The sequence below is a fragment of the Panulirus ornatus genome, chromosome 11, assembly GCF_036320965.1.
Source record: "Panulirus ornatus isolate Po-2019 chromosome 11, ASM3632096v1, whole genome shotgun sequence".
In the NCBI taxonomy this organism is placed as follows: Eukaryota; Metazoa; Arthropoda; class Malacostraca; order Decapoda; family Palinuridae; genus Panulirus; species Panulirus ornatus.
The window spans coordinates 43,141,199-43,163,041 of NC_092234.1; the positions used below are offsets into that span (position 1 = coordinate 43,141,199).

Genomic DNA, 21,843 nt, shown 5'->3' on the forward strand with positions numbered 1-21,843 from the left:
ATACAAATCAACAGTAACTAGGGGACTGAAGCTACAGCATGCTTCGAAGCTTCGTTTAACCTTCCAAGTACTCAGCTCTCACTTGGTTCCCATACAACAGGTGGTGCGAACAGGAGGAAACAGAAAAACACTGCTAACGGACAACAGTAACAACGGATACAACACAACAGTAACAACGGGACTGAAGCCTACGTAACCTGTTCCGAAGCTTCGTATAACCCTTACCTGAGTCCTCGAACCATGTGACGAAGCTTTGGGTCACCGTTGTAGAAGTGAGGGAGGGAGAAGCCAACGGAAGCCCCGAAGTAGCACGGCTTCATGTCCAGCACGCCCCTGGCGGGACAGCCCTGCTTGCCGCAGAAGCAGGAGTTCTCCGGGTGGGCAGGACCGTAGGCGAAGACGGAGTCCGGGTACACGAAGCGGTAGGTCTGGAGCCCTCGGTGGGTCGTGGTCGTGTTGTACACCAGCGGCAGGGAACGACACAGCTGCCCATTGAAGATGTAGAGCGTGTCGTTCTTGGAGAGGCCAGGGGAGAAGCCGTTGGCGTCAGTGCCTCGGATCATGTTGCACACGTCGCCGTACCAGAAGTCCAGCACCTCGTGGCCGTTCCATGCCACGATGCTGTTCATCTTGGCGGGATTACCCCTGCCGGTGTGCATGACGTAGGGCGGCTGCAAGGTGTTGTTCAGCCCCATCAGGAGCCCAAAGGTCTGGTACGGGTAAGGGAGGTCCTGTAGAGTCCTAGCCCAGTCCAGCACCCTGGAACGGTGCCCCCAGAGGAGCTCGCCCACGGTCTGCCTCCTGATGGTGTTGAAGCCGTAGATCTTCTTGACCACCTGCAGGAAGGTCTTGACCGCCTTCTCGTCCTTGACCATGTCCGCGGCGTTGACGAAGGGAATGTTGAGGGTGGTGATCATGTCCTCCTCGGACCCCATGGACAAGCTGGGCTTGAAGTAGTACAAGGGCCTCCCCTGGTACTCGACGGTGCCATCGTCGTGGTACACCACGTTCTCTTTCTTCTCCACCATAGTGTAGACGTAGGGACCCAACTCCTGGACCCTGGGTCGAGCCCCAGCCATGAACTGGTCCGGGTTGGTCAGGTTGAAGATGCGCACCGTGTATAGGACCTCCACCTCGGAAGACCTCCACATCTTGTCCTTCTGCGAGCCCTCAGTCATGGCCAGGGACCTCAAGACCCCGGCCTGTACGGCGTCATCCCACCAGGCCAGCACGGCCAGCAGGAGGGTGAGGCTGACCATCACCCACGCCAAGAGACACCACCAGCGGCAGCAGCAGCAACGTCGTCCTCGTCGTCGCCGCATCCCTCCGCCGTAGTAGTCATCCTCCTCGTCGTAGTAGTAGTCACTTATCAGCTCGTGGCTCTCGTCGTACCTGTAGTGACCGCTGTCGCCGTCGCCGGTGCAGACGCAACACCTCGCACGCTTGGTTCGTTGGCGAGCGACCAGCTCTTCTTCCGCCACTCCTCCAGGCTGCTCCTCGAAACTCACTTCGTCTTCGTAGGAGTATACCTCTTCTTCGTCAGTCACATCCCCTTCGGTCATGTCTCCCTCGTCTCCGTCCGCCATCATCTCTCCGTCTCTAGTCACGTCTCCCTCTTTCATGGCTGAACTCCCCTCCTCCGTCATCCTCTGCAGGTCTTGTTCCAGCATCCACACACACACACTACCTTCCTCAGGAGGGGAAAAATAAGACAGATCCTTCTACCTCGACGGGAGGAGTCGCCCTCCCTCACACTGACTTCTGGAGTTCCGTGCGCCAGGACCTCATAGATCCCTCAGGGCATCTCCCACGCGCGCGTCTACTGTGTTATTCCTCTCCCCTCGACTCCATGGAACGTGATTTACCGGTGAAACCAACACAGACAAATGTCAACCACTTCACTGCCCTCAGCCACTGGTGACCTACGCTCAACTCCACACCCGTCATCAAAAATGATCATACAAGTTTCATGACCTCTGCATCGGTTGTTGCAGAGGTGATCTATGGGGTGAGAATCGGTCAGCCAACACAAGAAGCTGTATTGTGATCAAATCTTGTAACACCAGACACTGTACTGTGGCCACTGTAACACCACACACTGTACTGTGTTCACTGCAACACCAGACACTGTACGGCGTTCGTCACGACACCCCAGTCACTGCAGAGTTTTCACAGTAATCCTTGATACTATTATGTTCACTATAACACGAGACACTGTACTACGTTCGCTGTAAACCTCAACACTATACTGTGTTCACTGTGATATCAGACGCTATTGCGTCTTCAAATAACACCAAGCTTTATCATATACGTCACCATACCACACAAAAAACTACACCATCACTGAACCAAACGACTCATCGAAAACTGTACCACTATTCAAAATAACGTACAGCATATCAAATCCGTCACTATACACCACAGGTCAGGACACCATGAAGTGCAAGTACTCCCTCCCACAGTCGCGTCACACCGTGGTTGGCGACGAACTACACGCATCTGGAGCCGCGTCACCTCTAAAACCCCTTCCCCGAAGGACACGTTACAGTGCTGCACTGTACGCCACCGCCGCTGGGCGCGTCACCATACTACACACACACACACCCAACAGGAAGGACCTTTGCTGGCCGGCACGCGCACCCACCACCCGCACCTCCCAGACACACACTGACCCGCACGAGATCCAACTATGCAGAGCTTTGTCCCAGCGTTATCGCCAGATAATACTGGCCGGTGAAACCCCGCTACAGTAGCTGGTGTTCCCGCAGCGGCGTCGGGGAAGTCAACACGCCATGCAGGGGGAAATGCCATGCGCGACACCTGGCCACGCCATCACACCCACCTCCCCCCGGAGCCAGCCAGCACCTGCCTGCAGGGGGTTCCGGCAGACGCCTGGGGTGGGAGGTCTTCAGCCAGGCGAGACCAAAGGACACACACACACACACCCACCGGCGCAGACGGACCAATCCTGGATCAACAATCCTATCGCTATTCCCATCCTATTAGCGCCGCCACTTGGCTATGCAGCTGGCGATGATGCGCGCACACCCCCATTAAGGTCGCGGAAGCCTTCACACGCCCTAACCCAACATCCTCCCCAGATAAAATCGGATGAAAGTCGAACACGGACCAATAAACCAAAAGAAAAACATGTCCTTAATTACGGAAACCGTGTTGGCCTGGAGCATGAGGCTATTAAAACAAATAAACCCCCTCCCGGAGACCGCACGTAGCCATCCACACTGGATATCACAAGATGAGTGTGTCCAGGATAACATCAGCGATCGTGTTTATCCTTCTCAAAATGAACAGGCGATTACTCATACTTGAACTCTGGCTGACTGATAGCAGGGACCTTGTGGTGACGTGTGGTTTCCGAGAAGCAAGGACCGGGGGAGAGAAAGACGCAATGCAGCCAAAGAAAATAAACAGAGGAAAAAGAGAGAAACAGAAAATCCGGAGGAGTGAAATTGACGGTTTGAATATCTACCAGTGCCAGTTCATTTTCTCATAAAAAATCAATTATTATTATCACTCTTAACTAGGATTGGCGGAGATGTTACCTCGACTACATACAAAAGTCTAATTTACCAAAACGTTTAATCATAAAAGTAAAATTTCTACAAAACTCACTAATAAGGGAGGAAAAAAAAATAAGTGGATACAATAACGTAATGAGGAGGGAGCAACGCAAAACCGTTAAACGCAGGAAATGGCCCGCACTAGGATATGAACTACGTTAGTTCAGTCGGTCGGTTGGACTTGGCAGGTTTATCAATGACCAGGACTTATTACGAACGTTAGAGTCAAGCTACGTTCACCAACCGACAAACCTTTAAAAACACTTTCTTCATGTTATATATCTTTCATTTTCAAAGACCGCATACAGTGTAGTAGCTAAGTTAGGCAGCCTTCATCACCGCCAGGTCTGCCTAGGGAAACACATTATCACCCATCTCTGTACACGGCATCTGGACCCCTACACCTAGCAACGTCTTCTAAAGAAAAAAAATACATAAAAGAGAGAAGCCTTAGTAACCCACGGCGGGAACTTAGGCTATAAACAAACCCGGTCTCTACACTACTAACTAGTAGAATAAACCAACATAACACCTAGGATGCAACCGGTAGACCCAGTTAAGAGACTGGTATCAAATAAACCAACATAACACTAGGATGCAACCGGTAGACCCAGTTGAGAGACTGGTATCATACATACATACTCACTAACCCACATCCTCTGACTGGAACGTAACTACTGGGGGGGGGGGGGGGAACGTAAACTGGCAACTGGTATATAAAAATCAACTTGAAAAAAAAAATAAAAGTCGCACAGCTGCAGAGGATAATCACAAGACACGGCAGCGCAACATAGCTTGAGACTCCTCCAATCAAGTTCTTGTGGAGGGACGTAAAACTTGCCACTTAATTGCCAAGTTCCCTCTGAGCTTCTGGAGTGGTCTAGCTGAGGGATAATGGTGATATACTTGCCGGCAACTCCTACCAGCCAGGAGTGCGGTTAACCGCTTTCCGGCGGCGAGCAAAAGAAAATGGAAACCTCCGGGATGAATGATTTCCCCCAAGGACAGAATCCGGATAAAACTGCGCTTAAATAATATCCAAAATGTGTGTGTGTGTGTGTGTGTGTGTGTGTGTGTGTGTGTGTGTGTGTTTTGAATAACAATATACGTAAAGGACGTTTGATGCAATTCAGGCAGCCATTCGGCTAGAAATACATATCTGAGGTATTACAAGTGTAACAGAAGTGGGAGATAAATAATAGTTGCCAGTTAACACATCATAATAAGCTTAAGGTCGAGGTGAGGTTGGATATTTCCACGCTCTGGGTAAGCACGAGAGAGAGAGATAATAATCTACACAGTCAGTGTGGTACCAGACACACAGGAAGACAACAGATATGTGCGTATATGTCTGTGATTACCGGTCGTGGTTACGGAGAGAGAGAGAGAGAGAGAGAGAGAGAGAGAGAGAGAGAGAGAGAGAGAGAGAGAGAGAGAGAGAGAGAGAGAGAGAGAGTTTACACTTGTGTAGTTCCGTCTCGTGACCTTGTACATATGCACCATGTCTTTGCTCCTGTGCATGAATGCGCGCGCGGCGCACACACACACTAGTCTACGCCAGCGACCCGTCTTAACGACCAGTTCCGAAGGGAGGATGAACAGCTGGGTGAACTGTGGACCGGCTGCCATGACCTTAAGGATTAGACAGAACCTTCGCGGGTTTGATCCACCCATGGCAACCCGTGGTGTGTGTGTGTGTGTGTGTGTGTGTGTTTTAGGAACCCTATCTTGCGCTCCATACATACAAAAGGTAAAAATATCTTCAATGTTGTGAATTAGACATACGTCAACACCCTGCGTCTAATAAAAATGACCTAAAATCCACTATGAAATCCGGAGTAAACTAAAATGTTCGAATCATAAATCTTCCAGCTGAATGCATGGACGGCAAACAGGCCGAGGAGCGGGTTATTCACATCGCAAAATAATTCCTTTACTGGCAAATTTTGAAAACCGCTTCACCTGAGCAGTGTGATACATCATCAGTTAAGTGGACCAACCTATCGGCGTCACAGATTACACTGATGGAACAATTGTAGAGACTTTAACATCCTCCACTACTGGACCGACTTATTCTACTATTGGACGTCAAATTATATCTTGGAAAACACACACACACACACACGGTGTTGTGGGTAGTTTTAATAACCATGAGTCATCATGGGCACTACTCCCTCGGGGTCGGGCCCACGTGGGCTCGAATCCTGGACGCGGCAGTCGGCCTACACCAAACCCAGGCGTTCATCCTTCCCCGGGGGGCTCGTCGATAAATGGTTACCTACCTGATCTGGGCTGGGGTGAGTGATGCACACGGAGTAAAGATACGGTAAACGTATACAAGGTGGAGACGGGGCAACACAAGTGTTATACTCTTCCCGTAACATATAAAAAGTAAACGCGCGCGCGCACGCACACACAAACACACACATCCATACCGGAACTTACAAAAAAAAAAATTACTCAACCGTATGAGTAAACGTTAAGCTAACAGGAACAGGAACTCAGTTAGTTACTCTCCTTAAAAGCTTTTACGAAAACGCATACAACCATGAGATTGTCTAACTATATATTGCTTTTTTTTTATCAATAAATAAAATATAAAAAGTCTCCATGTATTCAGCGTTATCATAGACACACTGAAGTCTGTGTAAGTCTTAATCTATCCTGGTGTCGTCAATTCGCCTTTAAACCTATACTTTTGTCTCCAAGTAGAATCGAAATATCAATTTGTTTCGGCTGTTTTCTGTCTTATTTCAACTCATCAGCCTTATATACTTTTGTTTCCAAGTAGAATCGAAATATCAATTTGTTTCGGCTGTTTTCTAAACTATTTCAACTCATCAGCCTTATGCTGTTCCATGTGATATAATAGCCTGAACAGCTAACGAGTGATCACTTCTCCTGCTGAGTGAAGTACAATCGTCCACACAATGTCCAGCGTCTCACTAAGAGCGGACTCCACATGCACCGACTCAAGTGCTCTCACATTATGTAAGAAGACAATGAACCGACGACGTGATACATTTCCCTGGATGTGACACAAAAAAAAGACTAGTTTTTTTTTTTTCGATTATACTAAGACGTATCAGGGAAGACCTGACGTTTTCAGGGTGAACTTTGAAAATTTTCCACTCAACCGTTAGCCGCCCATGGGGTTCAAAAATAACAAGCGACGGAGCAACATGCATGTCTATTATAATAGTCTGAGATGACAGTCTGGTACAGTGACTTCGAAATGGACACAACTTCATGATATCATATCAGACTCTTAACATTTGGTTTATCTTTAGCTTATATTTATATAATACGAGACGTAATAAGTGACTTCCCGTCACACCAAGCAATCTCGACATCGAACCTAGGTGGCGTAACCTACATCCAGTGTGTTCCATGGAATCTGATCCCCAGTTGGTTAAATGATCCGATTATACAATGTACCGGACGGCAGGTTATCTGCTTGATCCAGATGGCTTATTGAAATGACTCCTCTGAATTTTTACAATTTCTAGTGTTTCCTTTCATCACACACTCCATAAAAAAAAACTTTTCTAAATCTGATGAGATAAACTATCATCTTCAAAACTTACTATTATGTAACCTGCTCCTTAACTTATCCTTACCTTATACCATGTGTACAGCTACACAAATGAGGTTTAACTCCTTGTTTCCAAGTTTTGAACCTATGATCCCTTCAAAAACGTAACGAAGCAGCCACCGAACAAACATGCAACAGGTGGAATAAGAAGGAAATGGTTATTCTTGCATAAGATCGGCGATTTCCAGTTACGCGGCTCCGGTCACGACAACGGATATATAACATCCGGTGGAGGCGATACTTCGAAAAAGTGAATCTCTTTGTAGCCTACTGACTGAGGACGTTTCAGTGCACTTCGGAAAGGCCAAGAGCTGTATGAATTCTGAGAAACAACGGATGTCCCAAGAGCTTGAGAACGTACATAGCATCCCAGGACTGAAAAAAGTGGTGAAGTATCACTAATCAAAACGAATGTGATAATCACGTTATAAGTACGCATCTGATCATGACACATCCCGTACAGGATGGTTGATTGCAAACTGATTTATATGCACTTCAGTGCACCCTACTGGCATCAATTACCCAATCTTCTGAGCTTCTTTTCAATGTGAAGCTGCATTCCATCAACTATACGCTTCAGATATTATATACATCTGAGGGATTTTTTTTATTATTTCCCACGGTGTTCATCTATCTGTGATGCTCGCTAGGTTCAGCACAGTTCGCTCATATCTCTTTCCCTTTTCTTCCCTTCATGGAGATGAAACAGAAATCGCCACACTTACCTTCTTTACTCTTTACAAAGTATAGGGTGATTTCCCACCAAATATCAGATTATGTGGACCATCATGATCTTCAGAAATTTCGCACATGACCCACATCGTACTAGACCGTGATATTACCAATTCATATTTGTAAGGTTAGGTTAAGCTCAAAGTGCCACATAAATAAACATTTTGTGATGTGAGTAATCATTTTTTTTTTATCTAATTACTTTAACCATACTTTAATTTACTTGTGTATCTTATAATTTCTTCAACATTTTGGTCCCATGGCCTGATATTCTTCTCCAAACTGCTACAAATTTGTTCATTATTGTCTATGATCATTAATACATGCCATCCTAGCTAGCTCAAAATAACAGGCAAGAAACTCGTACCTGAGACCGCGTACAATATGCCTGAGCTTCGGGTCCGCCTTGTAGAAATGAGGAAACGAAAAGCCCACGGACGCACCCCAGTAGCAAGGCTTCATGTCCAGGATGCCAGACGGGGGGCAATCGTGGCCGCTGCAGAAGCAGGCGTTCTCCGGGTGGTTGACGCCGTAGGCAAACACATCGTCAGGCGGGACAAACCGGTAGGCGGCAATCCCAGACTGCATGACGGTTTCATTGTACACCAAGGGTATCGCTCGACACAGCTGGCCATTAAAGATGTACAATTTGTCATTCTTCGTAACTCCCGGGGCGAACCCGTTCGCATCGGTGCCACGGATCTCATTACAGAAGTCGCCGCTCCAGAAGTCGAGTCTCTGTCGTCCATTCCAGGCCAAAATTTGGTTCATCTTGGTAGCGTCGCCCTTCCCCGTGTGCATGGTGTACGGTTCCTGCACGGAGTCGTTGAACCCCACCAGGAGCCCAAACAGCTGGTGTGGGTATGGCAGCTCCTGAAGCGTCCTAGCCCAGTCCATCACCCGCGACTTGTGGCCCCACAGGAGCTCTCCGACCGTCAGTCTTCGCAATGTCTGGAACCCGTGGATCTTCTTGGCCATTTGGATGACCATGCGGAAGAATCCTTGGTCTTTCACCGCGTCCGCCGCGTTCACGAAGGGAATGTTGACCGTCACTATGGTGTCCTCTTCTGCACCCACAGACATATGGGGCTGATAAAAATACATGGGCCTGGTGCGGTAACTAACCGAGCCATTCTTGTGGAACTCAATATTTTCCTTGCTCTCCTTCATCAGGTAGACGTACGGACCTCGCTCCTGCACCCTGGGTCTGGCCCCTGCCATGAACTGCTCGGGGTTAGTCAGGTTAAAGACATGGACCCGGTAATACACTGGGACGGGCGTGTCCACCCAAGCTTCATACTTCTGACTACCCTGCCGTAATACCATTTGGTTCACAGCGACAGAGTGCACGACACTGTCGTAGCCGGCCAACATGAAGATCACTGTTGCGGCGCACCACAAGGCCACCATCCACAAGCAGCACCGGCATCGGGCACTCCTGTTCATCTGTTCTACCACAGCCTTCATGCGGGTGCTGCTGCTGCTATGGGTGTCGTAGTTATCTTCCGTCATCTTACCCATTTTGACTGATAATCGGGGGAGTCAGTTCCGTGGAGAAAAAATAGCTTATTCAATTATTATTTCAACATTCTTGTCAATACTACCATACTTTCTTTAGTCACTACTAGGCTTTGCATACAAAAACCTACCTCGATCATGTCAATATACGACATATGATAATTCTACTAATATCAATCATTATAAAATAAAAGAATGACGATGCCCATTATTGTACTGTCCTTCAAGAATATTCCGACTTGCCATTTTCCTGAAATTTTCACATTCGCTTGAGCAATTACCCTCAAGCACAACCCGGCTTTCCTTCTGTCAAACTCCCCAGATTCTCATACCTGACATGCGCACACGTCAATCACGGTCCTCATGTCAATGTCATGTGTACTTTCATATCCTTAAGGAATTCCGGTTACTTGGATTTACCTTGTGGGTGGGCAAGCACTTGAGATAACCTCGGTCACTAAATTCACTTCAAATTCCATTATAAAGTCTCATACAGCAATTCCATGAGAGAACGTACATTTCATCTTGGCCGATAGATGTTGTTCATGGATTGTTATGCAGGTGATATCCATCAAATGTCCTGAATTCAAATGCAATTATGTGATCAAGAAGTTTAGACAACACTGACTCCTTGTGAACACAATTCAGACTAGCGCTCACCCCTTGATGCCAGATGCTGATGGAGTAGTTGTCGTACTCCCTGGATGACAGGGTCTTTGTTTAAAGACCGGTAAAGCTAGAACAGTAATTTTCACGTCTGATGAATATATATCATTATAATCTATATCACGAAGACCTTCAATAAAGTATTTTCTTTCATATGAGTTCAATTCAAAGATGTTTTACCTGGTTCGTGCGTCTGGCAGGTATTAGATCCCATCGGCCTGGCGGGACACATACATGGTCAATTTTTTTAATAGATATTTACTTCGCGTTGTCTTCACAAGAAAGTACGATTGTCGTTTTTCGTCACTCGATATAATAAAGTATGAGTTTTTTTCATTAAGTATATCCTGTACCCACTAGAAAGAATAAGGAAAAACTATGGGAAAAAGACGACTAAGTAACCGGCCTCACCTTTGAGACCCCATGCCCGAGGTCATCTTCCTCAGCCACATTCTTGTAACTGATGCTCACCGTAATAATCTTTCTATGATGATTCAATAAAACGAACGCTGTTTCATGTCTTATTACATAAACCTCTTGACCAGTTGGACATGATATTCGTGAAATTCGCCGGGCACATACCAGGTAAGTCATATCCGTAAGATTTCCTTAAGATGACAGACAATCTGGCACTTCAGATCTTAATTATCTTTTTTCCATTTTAGTGAAATACACCTGATAACATTTAGAGATTCATTAGCATAACCATATATTATATTTTTTCAATGACAAACGTTCACTTAAAACACAAAAACTTAAAAAGATTAATCACTTACCTCATACAATCAAAATTAAAATGCTTTATTGATTTTAAACGACTAATATATATATATATATATATATATATATATATATATATATATATATATATATATATATATATATAACTTGTCCACGTTAAATGTTCCAAGAAAAGTATTTTTTGTGATCATAGGAAGTGTATATGGAAGAATCAGTCTTCAGAGAGAAAGATGCCAAATGGAAAGTAATGGCGGCTTCGAAAGCACAGCAGACATTTAGGCCTAACCCTAAACCAGTGTCCTTCACTGACTTTCTTCTCCCTACACCGATCACTGTCTCCATGAGCACAGTTCATGGAAGTTTTCAGTGACTGACGGGCAAATTTTCAGAAGGGCCCATATATATATATGCGTGAAGGTAAAATATAAAAATACCTATCATGATGATAGAAAGCTCGCAAGGAATTTTGTTTTTCACATTATTATAAAAAGAAATGGTTTTGGGAGATAAAGATGTTTTTCCTTTTGAGTAGTGAGGGAGAAGGAAAGGCCTACTGTGGTAATTACACCACCATTAAATATAAGATGCCCCGTTGCCTCACAACGTTAACTTCGTAAATTATATCGCATTTCCTCAATCAACTCGTATTTTTACAACGTGTGGTACAATTATTCTAAGTGCTACTGTGATTTGCGAACCAAAATGATGTGATGCAGATATTTAGGATCTAATTTTCAAACTTTATCTAAGTACAGCCATTTTTTTTTTATGAAGGTATACAGGAAACTCTAATGGCTTTTTCTTCGAATGTTTCAAGTGAAGATCTATTTCCAGTTTCTCGTGAATGAAGATGTTTTTGATAATGTATATCTAATGACAGTAGATTTGGCCGTACTCAAATGTAATTTTTTCATCCATTACGTGGCTCTTTTGACTTTCATATTGCATTATGCTAGGTTAGGTTTTTAAGTTATGCTTACGTTAGGTTTTAGTTACGATGGAACGGCTAGATTGGGTTTTTAAGTTACGTTTAGGTTAGGTTTTAGTTACGATGAAACAGCTAGGTTAGGTTTTTAAGTTAAGTTTAGGTTAGGTTTTAGTTACGATGGAATATCTCTCTATCTCGCTTTCCTCCTTGTACCTTGTCAAACGTAATAATAACCTATGACTACAAGACACTTTACTAGGAAAAATCAAAATGGCTCCCGTGTGGTGTATTATATTCCCATTTTAATGGAATGCATGTGAGGTTAGATCGAATTTCAGTGGCTTAACTTTATATATCTTTCTGTATACCCATCACTGCCCCACTATCCCCCTGCACACTCACACATCTGTTTACATATCTGTCTTTACGTATTCATTTATTTACTTACATTTACATAACACACAAACACTCATGCATGCTTAATGAACCGGCTGGACTTATTTGGAAGGCTAAGGAACAGCCTAGCAAACACATGGAAGGGTAGGATATGTATTTTTGAGGCTAGAAAGCATTTAACAAATGGCGAATAAGAAAAATGGTTACGTTGAAGGAAGGGAAAGCATCGGTTAATTATCCGTCGTTCCTATTCCTGACATACCTACCAGAACGACATATTGGAATGGGCTAAATCATATCTCAATATGACATGGAAAATGGTACATTGAAATACATGACCTAAATAGAAACGTGATTTTTGTTATGAATATGAAAGAATAGACGGAGTACGCTTTCCATGATGATTAAATAAAGGAAGGCATTACAATATATATATATATATATATATATATATATATATATATATATATATATATATATATATATATATATATGAAACTTTGTGCTTTACACACAATTGTAAAAATGAGTTAAACGTCTCTTGTACTGTAAACACATGGCGTAATGTCTGCTCCCCACACGCGTAGGAAGAAAGACAATTCTTTTCCTTGTCTTATATTGTTTGACTCTTCTTTCCCACCAAGTTCAGAATAATTTTAACATTACGGAACCCATTCCCTGATAATATAATAAACCTGTTTTTCAGAAAAGGGACCAAGTTACGAAGGAGTTCATCCTTAATATTATATATAAATGTTCATGTTCTGGCTCTAGAACTACCAGACAACTTGAATTTAGCAAGTTCCTTCGCCGGGTCACGTACATAGTGTTATGATTTCATCAGATGGTGATTGTGACTCGACGGTTTTCATGACCCAGGCAGCTGATAGACCTAAAACACAAATAACCAATTACTAATTATAGATAAAGTAATTGTAAACCAGGCGGCAGGATTCCAGAATCTCGAAATATTAAATGATTGAAACCTGAACTAGACTGTGAAAACACCTACGAACATTTTAGGATAAAATTTACTTTTTTAGTACTTCTCTCTCATTACATATTGTTTTTCCTCGAAAATAATTTATAATACTTAGCCAGCATATGAATCTTTTTATTGCATTGATTACGAATAAGGAGTTTTAGTTTTGTTTCTTTTTATCATGTTTTTATCATCCATGAAAACGACTCCTAGTTTAAGCTCTAAATAACACCCGTAAACCATAGCGTAAATTGCAACGATTGCTACGTCTCCTGCAACTAACATACTCTAAGAGTGTGTCAGTTGCTGCAGATGAGAAAGGGTAGCGAGTGAAGAAGTTGTAGGAAGAAAGACAATTCTTTTCCTTGTCTTATATTGTTTGACTCTTCTTTCCCACCAAGTTCAGAATAATTTTAACATTACGGAACCCATTCCCTGACAATATAATAAACCTGTTTTTCAGAAAAGGGACCAAGTTACGAAGGAGTTCATCCTTAATATTATATATAAATGTTCATGTTCTGGCTCTAGTACTACCAGACAACTTGAATTTAGCAAGTCCCTTCGCCGGGTCACGTACATAGTGTTATGATTTCATTAGATGGTGATTGTGACTCGACGGTTTTCATGACCCAGGCAGCTGATAGACCTAAAACACAAATAACCAATTACTAATTATAGATAAAGTAATTGTAAACCAGGCGGCAGGATTCCAGAATCTCGAAATATTAAATGATTGAAACCTGAACTAGACTGTGAAAACACCTACGAACATTTTAGGATAACATTTACTTTTTTAGTACTTCTCTCTCATTACATATAGTTTTTCCTCGAAAATAATTTATAATACTTAGCCAGCATATGAATCTTTTTATTGCATTGATTACGAATAAGGAGTTTTAGTTTTGTTTCTTTTTATCATGTTTTTATCATCCATGAAAACGACTCCTAGTTTAAGCTCTAAATAACACCCATAAACCATAGCGTAAATTGCAACGATTGCTGCGTCTCCTGCAACTAACATACTCTAAGAGTGTGTCAGTTGCTGCAGATGAGAAAGGGTAGCGAGTGAAGAAGTTGCTAGTGAAAGAGAAAAGAAAGGCGTTTGGACGGTACTTAAAGGAGGGAGTACAAATGACTGGGTGATTGATACGAGCAAGCGGTAGGAGGTTAAGGGGAAGGTGCAAGAGATGAAAAGGAGGGCAAATAAGAGTTGGGGTGAGAGGGCATCATTAAACTTCACGGGGGAATAAAAAAAAAAATGTTTTGGAACGAGGTAACTAAAGTTCGAAAGACAAGAGAACAAATGGGAACATCGGTGAAGGGGTAAAAGGGGAAGTGATAATAGGTACATACTGAATGTATGTATGGATGATGGTGAGGTGTCTGAGGATTGGCGAAATGCACGTACAGTGCCATTATATAGAGGAAAAGGGGATGAAGGTAAGTGTTCAAAGTAGAGACATAAGTTTGTTGAGGATATAACTGGTAAGTTGTATGGAAGGATATTGATTGAGATGGTGAAGGCATGTACAAAGCATTAGACGGGAGGAGCAGTGTGGTTTCAGAAGTAGTAAAGGACGTGTGGATTAGGTGTTTGCTTTAAAGAATATGTGTGGAAGAAATTTAGAAAAATAAATCGATTCGTATATGGCATTTAAGGATCTGGAGGTGGTACATGATAGGGTTGATAGAGATGCTTTGTGAAAGGTTTTAAGAATATATGGTGAGAAAGGTAAGCTGCTAGAAGCAGAGAAGTTTTTATCAAGGATGTAAAACTTAAGAAAGCAGTAAGAAGAGAGGAGAGTGAACAGATTCAGCTGGAGATTGGTCTGCGGTGGGGGTGTGTGATGTCGCCATGGTTGATTAATTTGTATATGGAAGGGGTGGTTAGGGAGGTAAATGCATTTCTTGGAGTGAGGGGTAAGTAATGCAGTCTGTTGGGGATGAGAGAATCTGGGAAGTGAGTCAGTTGTTTTTGCTGATGATACAGCACTGGCGGCAGATTTAAGTGAGAAACTGGAGTTGTGATTGATTTTGGACGAATGTGTCAAGGGAGAAAGTTGAGTGACATGTGAATAAAGGTAAGATCATTAGATTCAGCAGGGTTGAGGGGCATGTTAGTTTGGGTGAAAGTTTGAATGAAGAAAAAAATTGGAGGAAGTGAAGTGTTCGAGATCTGGGAGTGGTGGACATGACAGCGAATATATAAATCTATAAACCCCTGGACCCCTTTCATGGGGATCCCACAGCCTCAACGAACAGGAGCGAAGTTCTCTTCGAGACTTGCCCTGTCCGCCTAATGATCAGGGAAGGATAGAGCCTCGTCTTGTGTGCATGCGTGTGTGTGTGTGTGTGTGTGTGTGTGTGGTCTTTCGACCAAGCGACAATCATCTTTTTTCGTAACTTGTGATAAGAATCACCGATTCCAAACTTTTCGTCCTTTGCATATCATCTGGAGGTACTAACACTTCCACACACACACACACACACACACACATATATATATATATATATATATATATATATATATATATATATATATATATATATATATATATATATATATATATATATATATATATAATATATGAATAACTCTGAACTTGGGAAAGAAATCAAACAATATAAGACAAGGAAAAGAGGTCTTTCTTCTCGAGTGTGTGGGGGCAGACATTACGCCATGTGTTGACAGTACAAGAGACGTTTAACTCATTTTTACACTTGTGTGTAAAGCACAAAGTTTTATATATATATATATATATATATATATATATATACACACACACACACCAGAGCTCTTTCCCTTTTTTCCCTTGTCTTCTCCTACATTTCTTCTTTCATTGTTCAATTTCACCTCATCTTTAAGTCCACGTAGGTAAGTCAAATTTTTTTGTCCATCCTTTCTCACTGAGCTGTCCTTGTATGAATATAATAAGTGATACGTAAAATGTAAATTACGAAAACTATATTTTCTGAACCATATTGGGTTTAGACCATTATGATCTTAGATATGTGGTTTTTCTTTGCCGAAGCCTAGCCGAGTCTGAGGATGCATATGACCTGTACTTTGAGGGCGATGTCTTACACAGATCATTGGGTGACCCAAGTTCTCCAGGTCCTGGTTTAGGTCAAGATCATTGTGACCAAAGTTATATATCTTGCATGACCTTCTCGCGTTGTTTATTATACACCTTATAATCCCAACCTATCTTCATCATATGTGACTGATGTGGTTAAGAGAATCCGATAATATTCATATTCTATTATTTTTATTCATCATAATTATCTAATCACATGAAGGTTTCAGGTCATGACCTCGAGGGATTGTGTGTGTGTGTGTATAAACTCGGCTGACCAGAGCGGCATGAAGTACAAAACATTAATGTAGGTGGTTGGTGGTGATGGTTGAGAGATGCGGGCGCTACCCATCACTCAGCCACGCTAAACTAACTCGAATTGTAACATGAACCTTCAAGGTAGAGTGTGTGGGGGCTGAAACCTCTGCTCCCGCACCACATCAACCCTCCCCTCTCCTCCCAGCAACTACATTCTTAGTCCACTTCTTGAGAAACGGGCGGACAATATGGCTCTAAAGAAGTTTAGTTTACCGCTTCAGTTGATTTGAGAACCTTCCTATTCTGTTCGCTTTACGAACGGGTTTTTCAGCATACTTACAAGATTTGATAAATCAATTATATTTTCTGTCTTATTAACATACCTTGGTGGATCATAGCGTTAAACTCAAGTGACGAAAAGTTGAAGTAGAGTGAGAGTAAAATGATAAATGAACTGTAGAACCTGAACAGGACCTGATCTAAGTCAGTGAGCAATGATTCCGTAATTGACATGGCTCGAGCCCTGTGTCTCGGGTCACGTAATTCAGACACTAAGTGAAAAAAAAAATGATAAAAGTCTATTTCAACTCCACATTGCTTTTAGCTTTCGATATTCAGTGATTCCCCACCGTGATGACTATGTAGTTATCAAAAGAATACAATAACAATCGTGGAGTTTTCATTTACACATTACACTTGGTTGAAAGGCTGTAAAAAAATTAACAGAACCTACAAAACATGTGTCGCCTGGTTATCTAATGATAGCAAAAGATATAACATCCATTTTGTCTGACTTACCTAATATCTTATTGACTTAACCCCTGGTTTCCCTGCTGTACAGCTAATGCCTAATCTAATAATGTTCAAGTAAATATGGTACTCAAATTCATGTTCCTCAACCCTTCATCTATTATCTAAACACTACATAAGGAAAGACCTTAACACGTATTGTCTCTTAACCTTATATAATGTTACCATATATTCATTCCTGTATGTTTACACCGACCAACCCTAAAGGGTGGATGAACACCTGAGTTGGGTTTGGGGCGAATGCTGCTCCCGAGATATCATCCTATGTTTAGACGTGTATGGGGGTGGGGTGGGTGGGGGGGAACGTGACCTCAGGCGTAATGGTTAGGCCAAAGATCAGTGGTACAGAGAATGTAGTGATTATGGCCTTGGCTGGACTTGAAACTAGCCTAGTCAATACGGGCGTAGTGAAGAACGTAGTAAATTCAAAATGATCCACCATTCTAGGTTTATGGCTGGCCAAGCTTATGAAGACGAGGATGGGGTGATCTTCGTTGTGCCAAGTAGCATTGCCACACATTTTTCTGGGTTAAATTTCAGTTATGGGCTACTGACGCCACTTCTGCAATACAAACTTATATTCCCGAAGCAAAAACACTTATATTCCCAGAGCAAAAACATGGTCATCTTCATTTGACATTGTTTTGAAGATTTCGTAGAGTCCGCAAAAACTAGAAATTTCTGAGTTGGTAAGGTTAGGTAAGTCACTAGTAGATCAAAAACGAGGGTAAGGTACTGATCACTGGGTGTATTCCAATAATTACATTCAAGAAGTCACAAAAATATGTCGCTAATTTGGTCAAATGTCGTCTATGTGGAACTTCAGCGAAGGCCTACTTTTTAATGTTTCAAGTTCCATTCACATCAAATCCGGGCCTTAAATGAAATATAGAGATGATTATGAAAGGGTAAAAGAAGAAACAATGAAAAGTATATACGAATTCTGGAGGGAGTGAGAAACCTGTCTTTTAAAATTTGCCGGGTCATATCTATTGAGATAGACATGAGAAGGTAAAGAGTTCCAATACCTTGAGGTGTAGGGAAAGAAACAGTTTTCAAAACGGCCGACCCTTGAGCTGCTAACGGCCTCACAGTAATCATGTGACAGCAGCTTGCCGAGAATTGTGTGATCTAGCTAGTGGTGGGGCACACATGTAGCTAGTTCTAAGGAGCAAAAACCAAACTAATAGTGTGGCGAGGGGCAAGCGAGTCAAATTTTGAAGATAGCATGGAAGAGTTTATAAGCCGGACCGATTTCGACTCTACTCCGTCAAGCAAAGATGCAGAGCTAGAACCGCCCCAAATGTGAGGGCAGTACTCCTTACAAGGACGAATCAATCTGTACAAACACAGCAACTGTTCAGAAGTAAAGAAAGTTCGGCATACACAGGACTCCCAGTTTCTCAGAGGCAGACTTAGCAATTTCCGCAGTATATGATTTCCAAGAAAGAGTGGGTTATAGTAATACTATGTCCATCGAGTCAGGAGGAGGAACTACAGAATCGTCAAAAAGACGAGAATTGTGAAGAGTTTTCGATAGAGATGGATAGAAACTGGGTCTTAGAGGCATTGAACTTAACCAAGCCTCGTCTACCATACTGAGAGGAAGTGAATATATATAAACTTCATCTTGTGGTCTTCGTCTAAATGTCCAACACCATCAGGAGATGCAGGTTAGTTAATCTTCCGTTAAAAGGAAATTATTTCTCATCACAGTAACTACTATCTCATATATTTCACTGCAATATCCCAGTATCATTTCACAAACTATGCTGGTCAAACTGGTTAGTGTGTGTTATCTGATGGTTGAGTTGTATATCCTTTCTTGTGTAGTGTTGTACATCTTACCATGGTTCTTAGTATTGCTAAGATTGTCTTAAAGAGGTTGATAGATTTCTCTCGAAGCTTCTCGTATGAATTTCGGATGCAAATTGTGTGAAACGAGTGTTTTTGATATCTTTTTTTTTTTACGATGGAGATTCCACTCACTAACAAAAGTCCACATCAAGGCCGAACCTTAATTGAAATATAGAGAGAATTATGAAAACGAAGAGACAAGGGAAAATATTTATGAATTTTGGAAGAAGTGAAAAACCTTTCTTTCATTGGAAAATATATGAAAAGGTAGTTACAAAGCTTCGAGGTGTAGGGAAAGAAACAATTATCAAAATGGCTCATCCTTGAGTTGCATGGTCTAGCTAGTGGAGGGGGGGAACACAAGCAACCAGATCTCGGAAGCAAAAACCAAAGTAATACCATAATATAGAAGAAAGAGTGAACCAACATAGCGGATCAAGTTTTGAAGTGAGATGGGAGGGTTTATAAGTGGGACCATTTTCGTCTCGATTCTAAGGATGTAAAACAGTACTCCACACAAGGACAGATCAATCGTTTGTATAAACGGAGCAACTGTTCCAAAGAAAGTTCGACATCTAAAAAAGACTCCTAGTTTCTTAGAGGGTCTGATTTGTATATTTGGATTAGAATTATAATACATTAAGGTAAATCTTTACCTCTTGGAGAGTGAGGTAAGGTTTCCGTAGATGCTATTCATTTTGTAAGGTGAAAGACTTAGTTTTACGTAAAACCAACTTATAGTTACCTATATTACTATCGCCTTAATTAACACCTCTAAGTCTGGAGTCTCTGCCTTATTTTTCTGCCTGAGGTTGAAAAATGACTGAACGCTGCGATTCCCTAACGAATACTTTGAGAATTAGGCAGTAGACTCCGTTATAACGGCCGCCTTGTGTTGTAAGAGTTGTCAGTGATTTTATGTGGCCTCATGTGTTTTGTCATAGCTTATCAGATAAGGATGTAGCGGCTGGGTTAACCCTAGCAGCTATTGTGACCGACACGAAATGAAGACCGTGCTGGTACGGGCGTCGCTATGGCAACGCGTACCCCTCAACCTCAGTCGCTGGTGGTGCCCCATAGTAATGTTGCCAGGTCGCCTCATCGATATGTATCCAAGACGGCCTTTGACTGAGATGGCTCAACCCACTTACCGAGCAGGAAGACTCGAGAATCGAATGGAAAGTACAAATGACCCGCAAGATGAGAAAATGGATCCGAGAAAGCATGCGGTCTGTGTTTGATAATGATGATGTTTTCGGGAAACTCTAACAGCGATGAAATTGCTAACGGTGCGGCCGGGGGTGCTAACCTCCCCACCATCTGATGGGTACACAACACCAGTTCCTCAGACATTGGGCAACAAAGTGGCCGGGGGCGGCCTGGATTTGCGGATATTTTCTCAAATAAAAAAAAAAAATAATAAGAACCTGACTCCCCGGCCTCGGGTCACGAAGGAAGACAATTATCACAGTCATGAAGGACCTGTATATGGTAGCAGTGGCCATATGCAGGTGGGACAAAACCGCTTGGGAACAGGTTAAACTGTTTACCTGAGGATGTGATAATGACAAAGGTCATCAACAGCAACTTCACAGTTTACCTGTCAGTTTAGATAATAGAAGACAATGCCCAGTTATCCGAGCGAGGAGAAATGAGGATGGTGGTAGAGAGAGAGAGAGAGAGAGAGAGAGAGAGAGAGAGAGAGAGAGAGAGAGAGAGAGAGAGAGAGAGAGAGAGAGAGAGAGAGAGATGAAGCTGCAGACTTTCTCCGGAACTTTCTGTAGGGTTGCTGGGCTGGGCAACGTATCTGTGGCTTCACCAGCGAGACGCCTTGACTCTGTGTAGACACAGGACTGACCGAGGGGGGAGAGGCAAGCCTCGTTAAGCGTGCCAACTGCAGAGGAAATGACAATGTTTTGACCACACTTGTCTGCCCCATAGCGACATGACTGCGCACCTAACCTAAACCGTTAGCAACAATCTCGCCCGAAACCTGGTGACAGGGTCAGTCAGGCAACGCAGTCAGTTGTTACTTTAATGATGTAGTCATCCTTTTCCCCTGAGGATAAATACTCCTAGCCAGACACAGGAGAAGGACAGTGGTGTGGTTAGTTGCCGACCAACGAAAACTGTAGCTAATGAACGAATGTGACGCGTTGTGAGCAGAATGACCTTGCACATGAATATTTCAGTTATGAAGCCCATCTTTTAGTTGTGTTCTGATGGCCTTCAACAAGGCCGACCCCCGACTTCTCGTATATAGAGTTACAGGGAACGGGCCGCTAACAAAGGTCCGTGTCGGACAAATAGCGGTCCAACATCATAAACAAACAAACAAACAAACAAGGCATCGTTACACACTCCCCTCGTAAGCACTCTGGTACAAACTAGAGGCACATTTGGAAAACCTGGACACTGAGAGAATACGTAAGAACACTCTATGTCCAAATGAAGAAAGAAATTTTTTTTCATACATGGACACATTCTTGATATAGTGCACTTGCTGATTCGGGCATCATAAATCCTACTAGGCAACCTGTATATATACACCTACATAGCTTGTAATGACCATAAAGCCTACTAAGAACTTGTATATACACCCAAACAGCTTGTAATGACCTGTTGCCACACCTCTCTAATGGTTCAGGTAACAGCTGCAATCACGGTGTGAATACAGGGAGGTTCTCACAATATATCAG

The 21,843-nt window shown here is 42.8% G+C and overlaps 1 protein-coding gene across 1 annotated transcript in view; it reads right to left on the reverse strand.

Moving 5' to 3' along the window:
* LOC139751143 (uncharacterized) overlaps positions 1 to 10,070 on the reverse strand; it is a 67,679-nt gene extending 57,609 nt beyond the window's left edge. The window contains exons 1-2 of the mRNA XM_071666241.1: positions 8,236 to 10,070; positions 226 to 1,721 (exon numbers count right to left, since the gene is read on the reverse strand). Coding sequence (XP_071522342.1) covers positions 226 to 1,721; positions 8,236 to 9,429 — 2,690 coding nt within the window. The 5' untranslated portion in view covers positions 9,430 to 10,070. The remainder of the gene's footprint in view (positions 1 to 225; positions 1,722 to 8,235) is intronic.
* Positions 10,071 to 21,843: the final 11,773 nt, after the last annotated feature.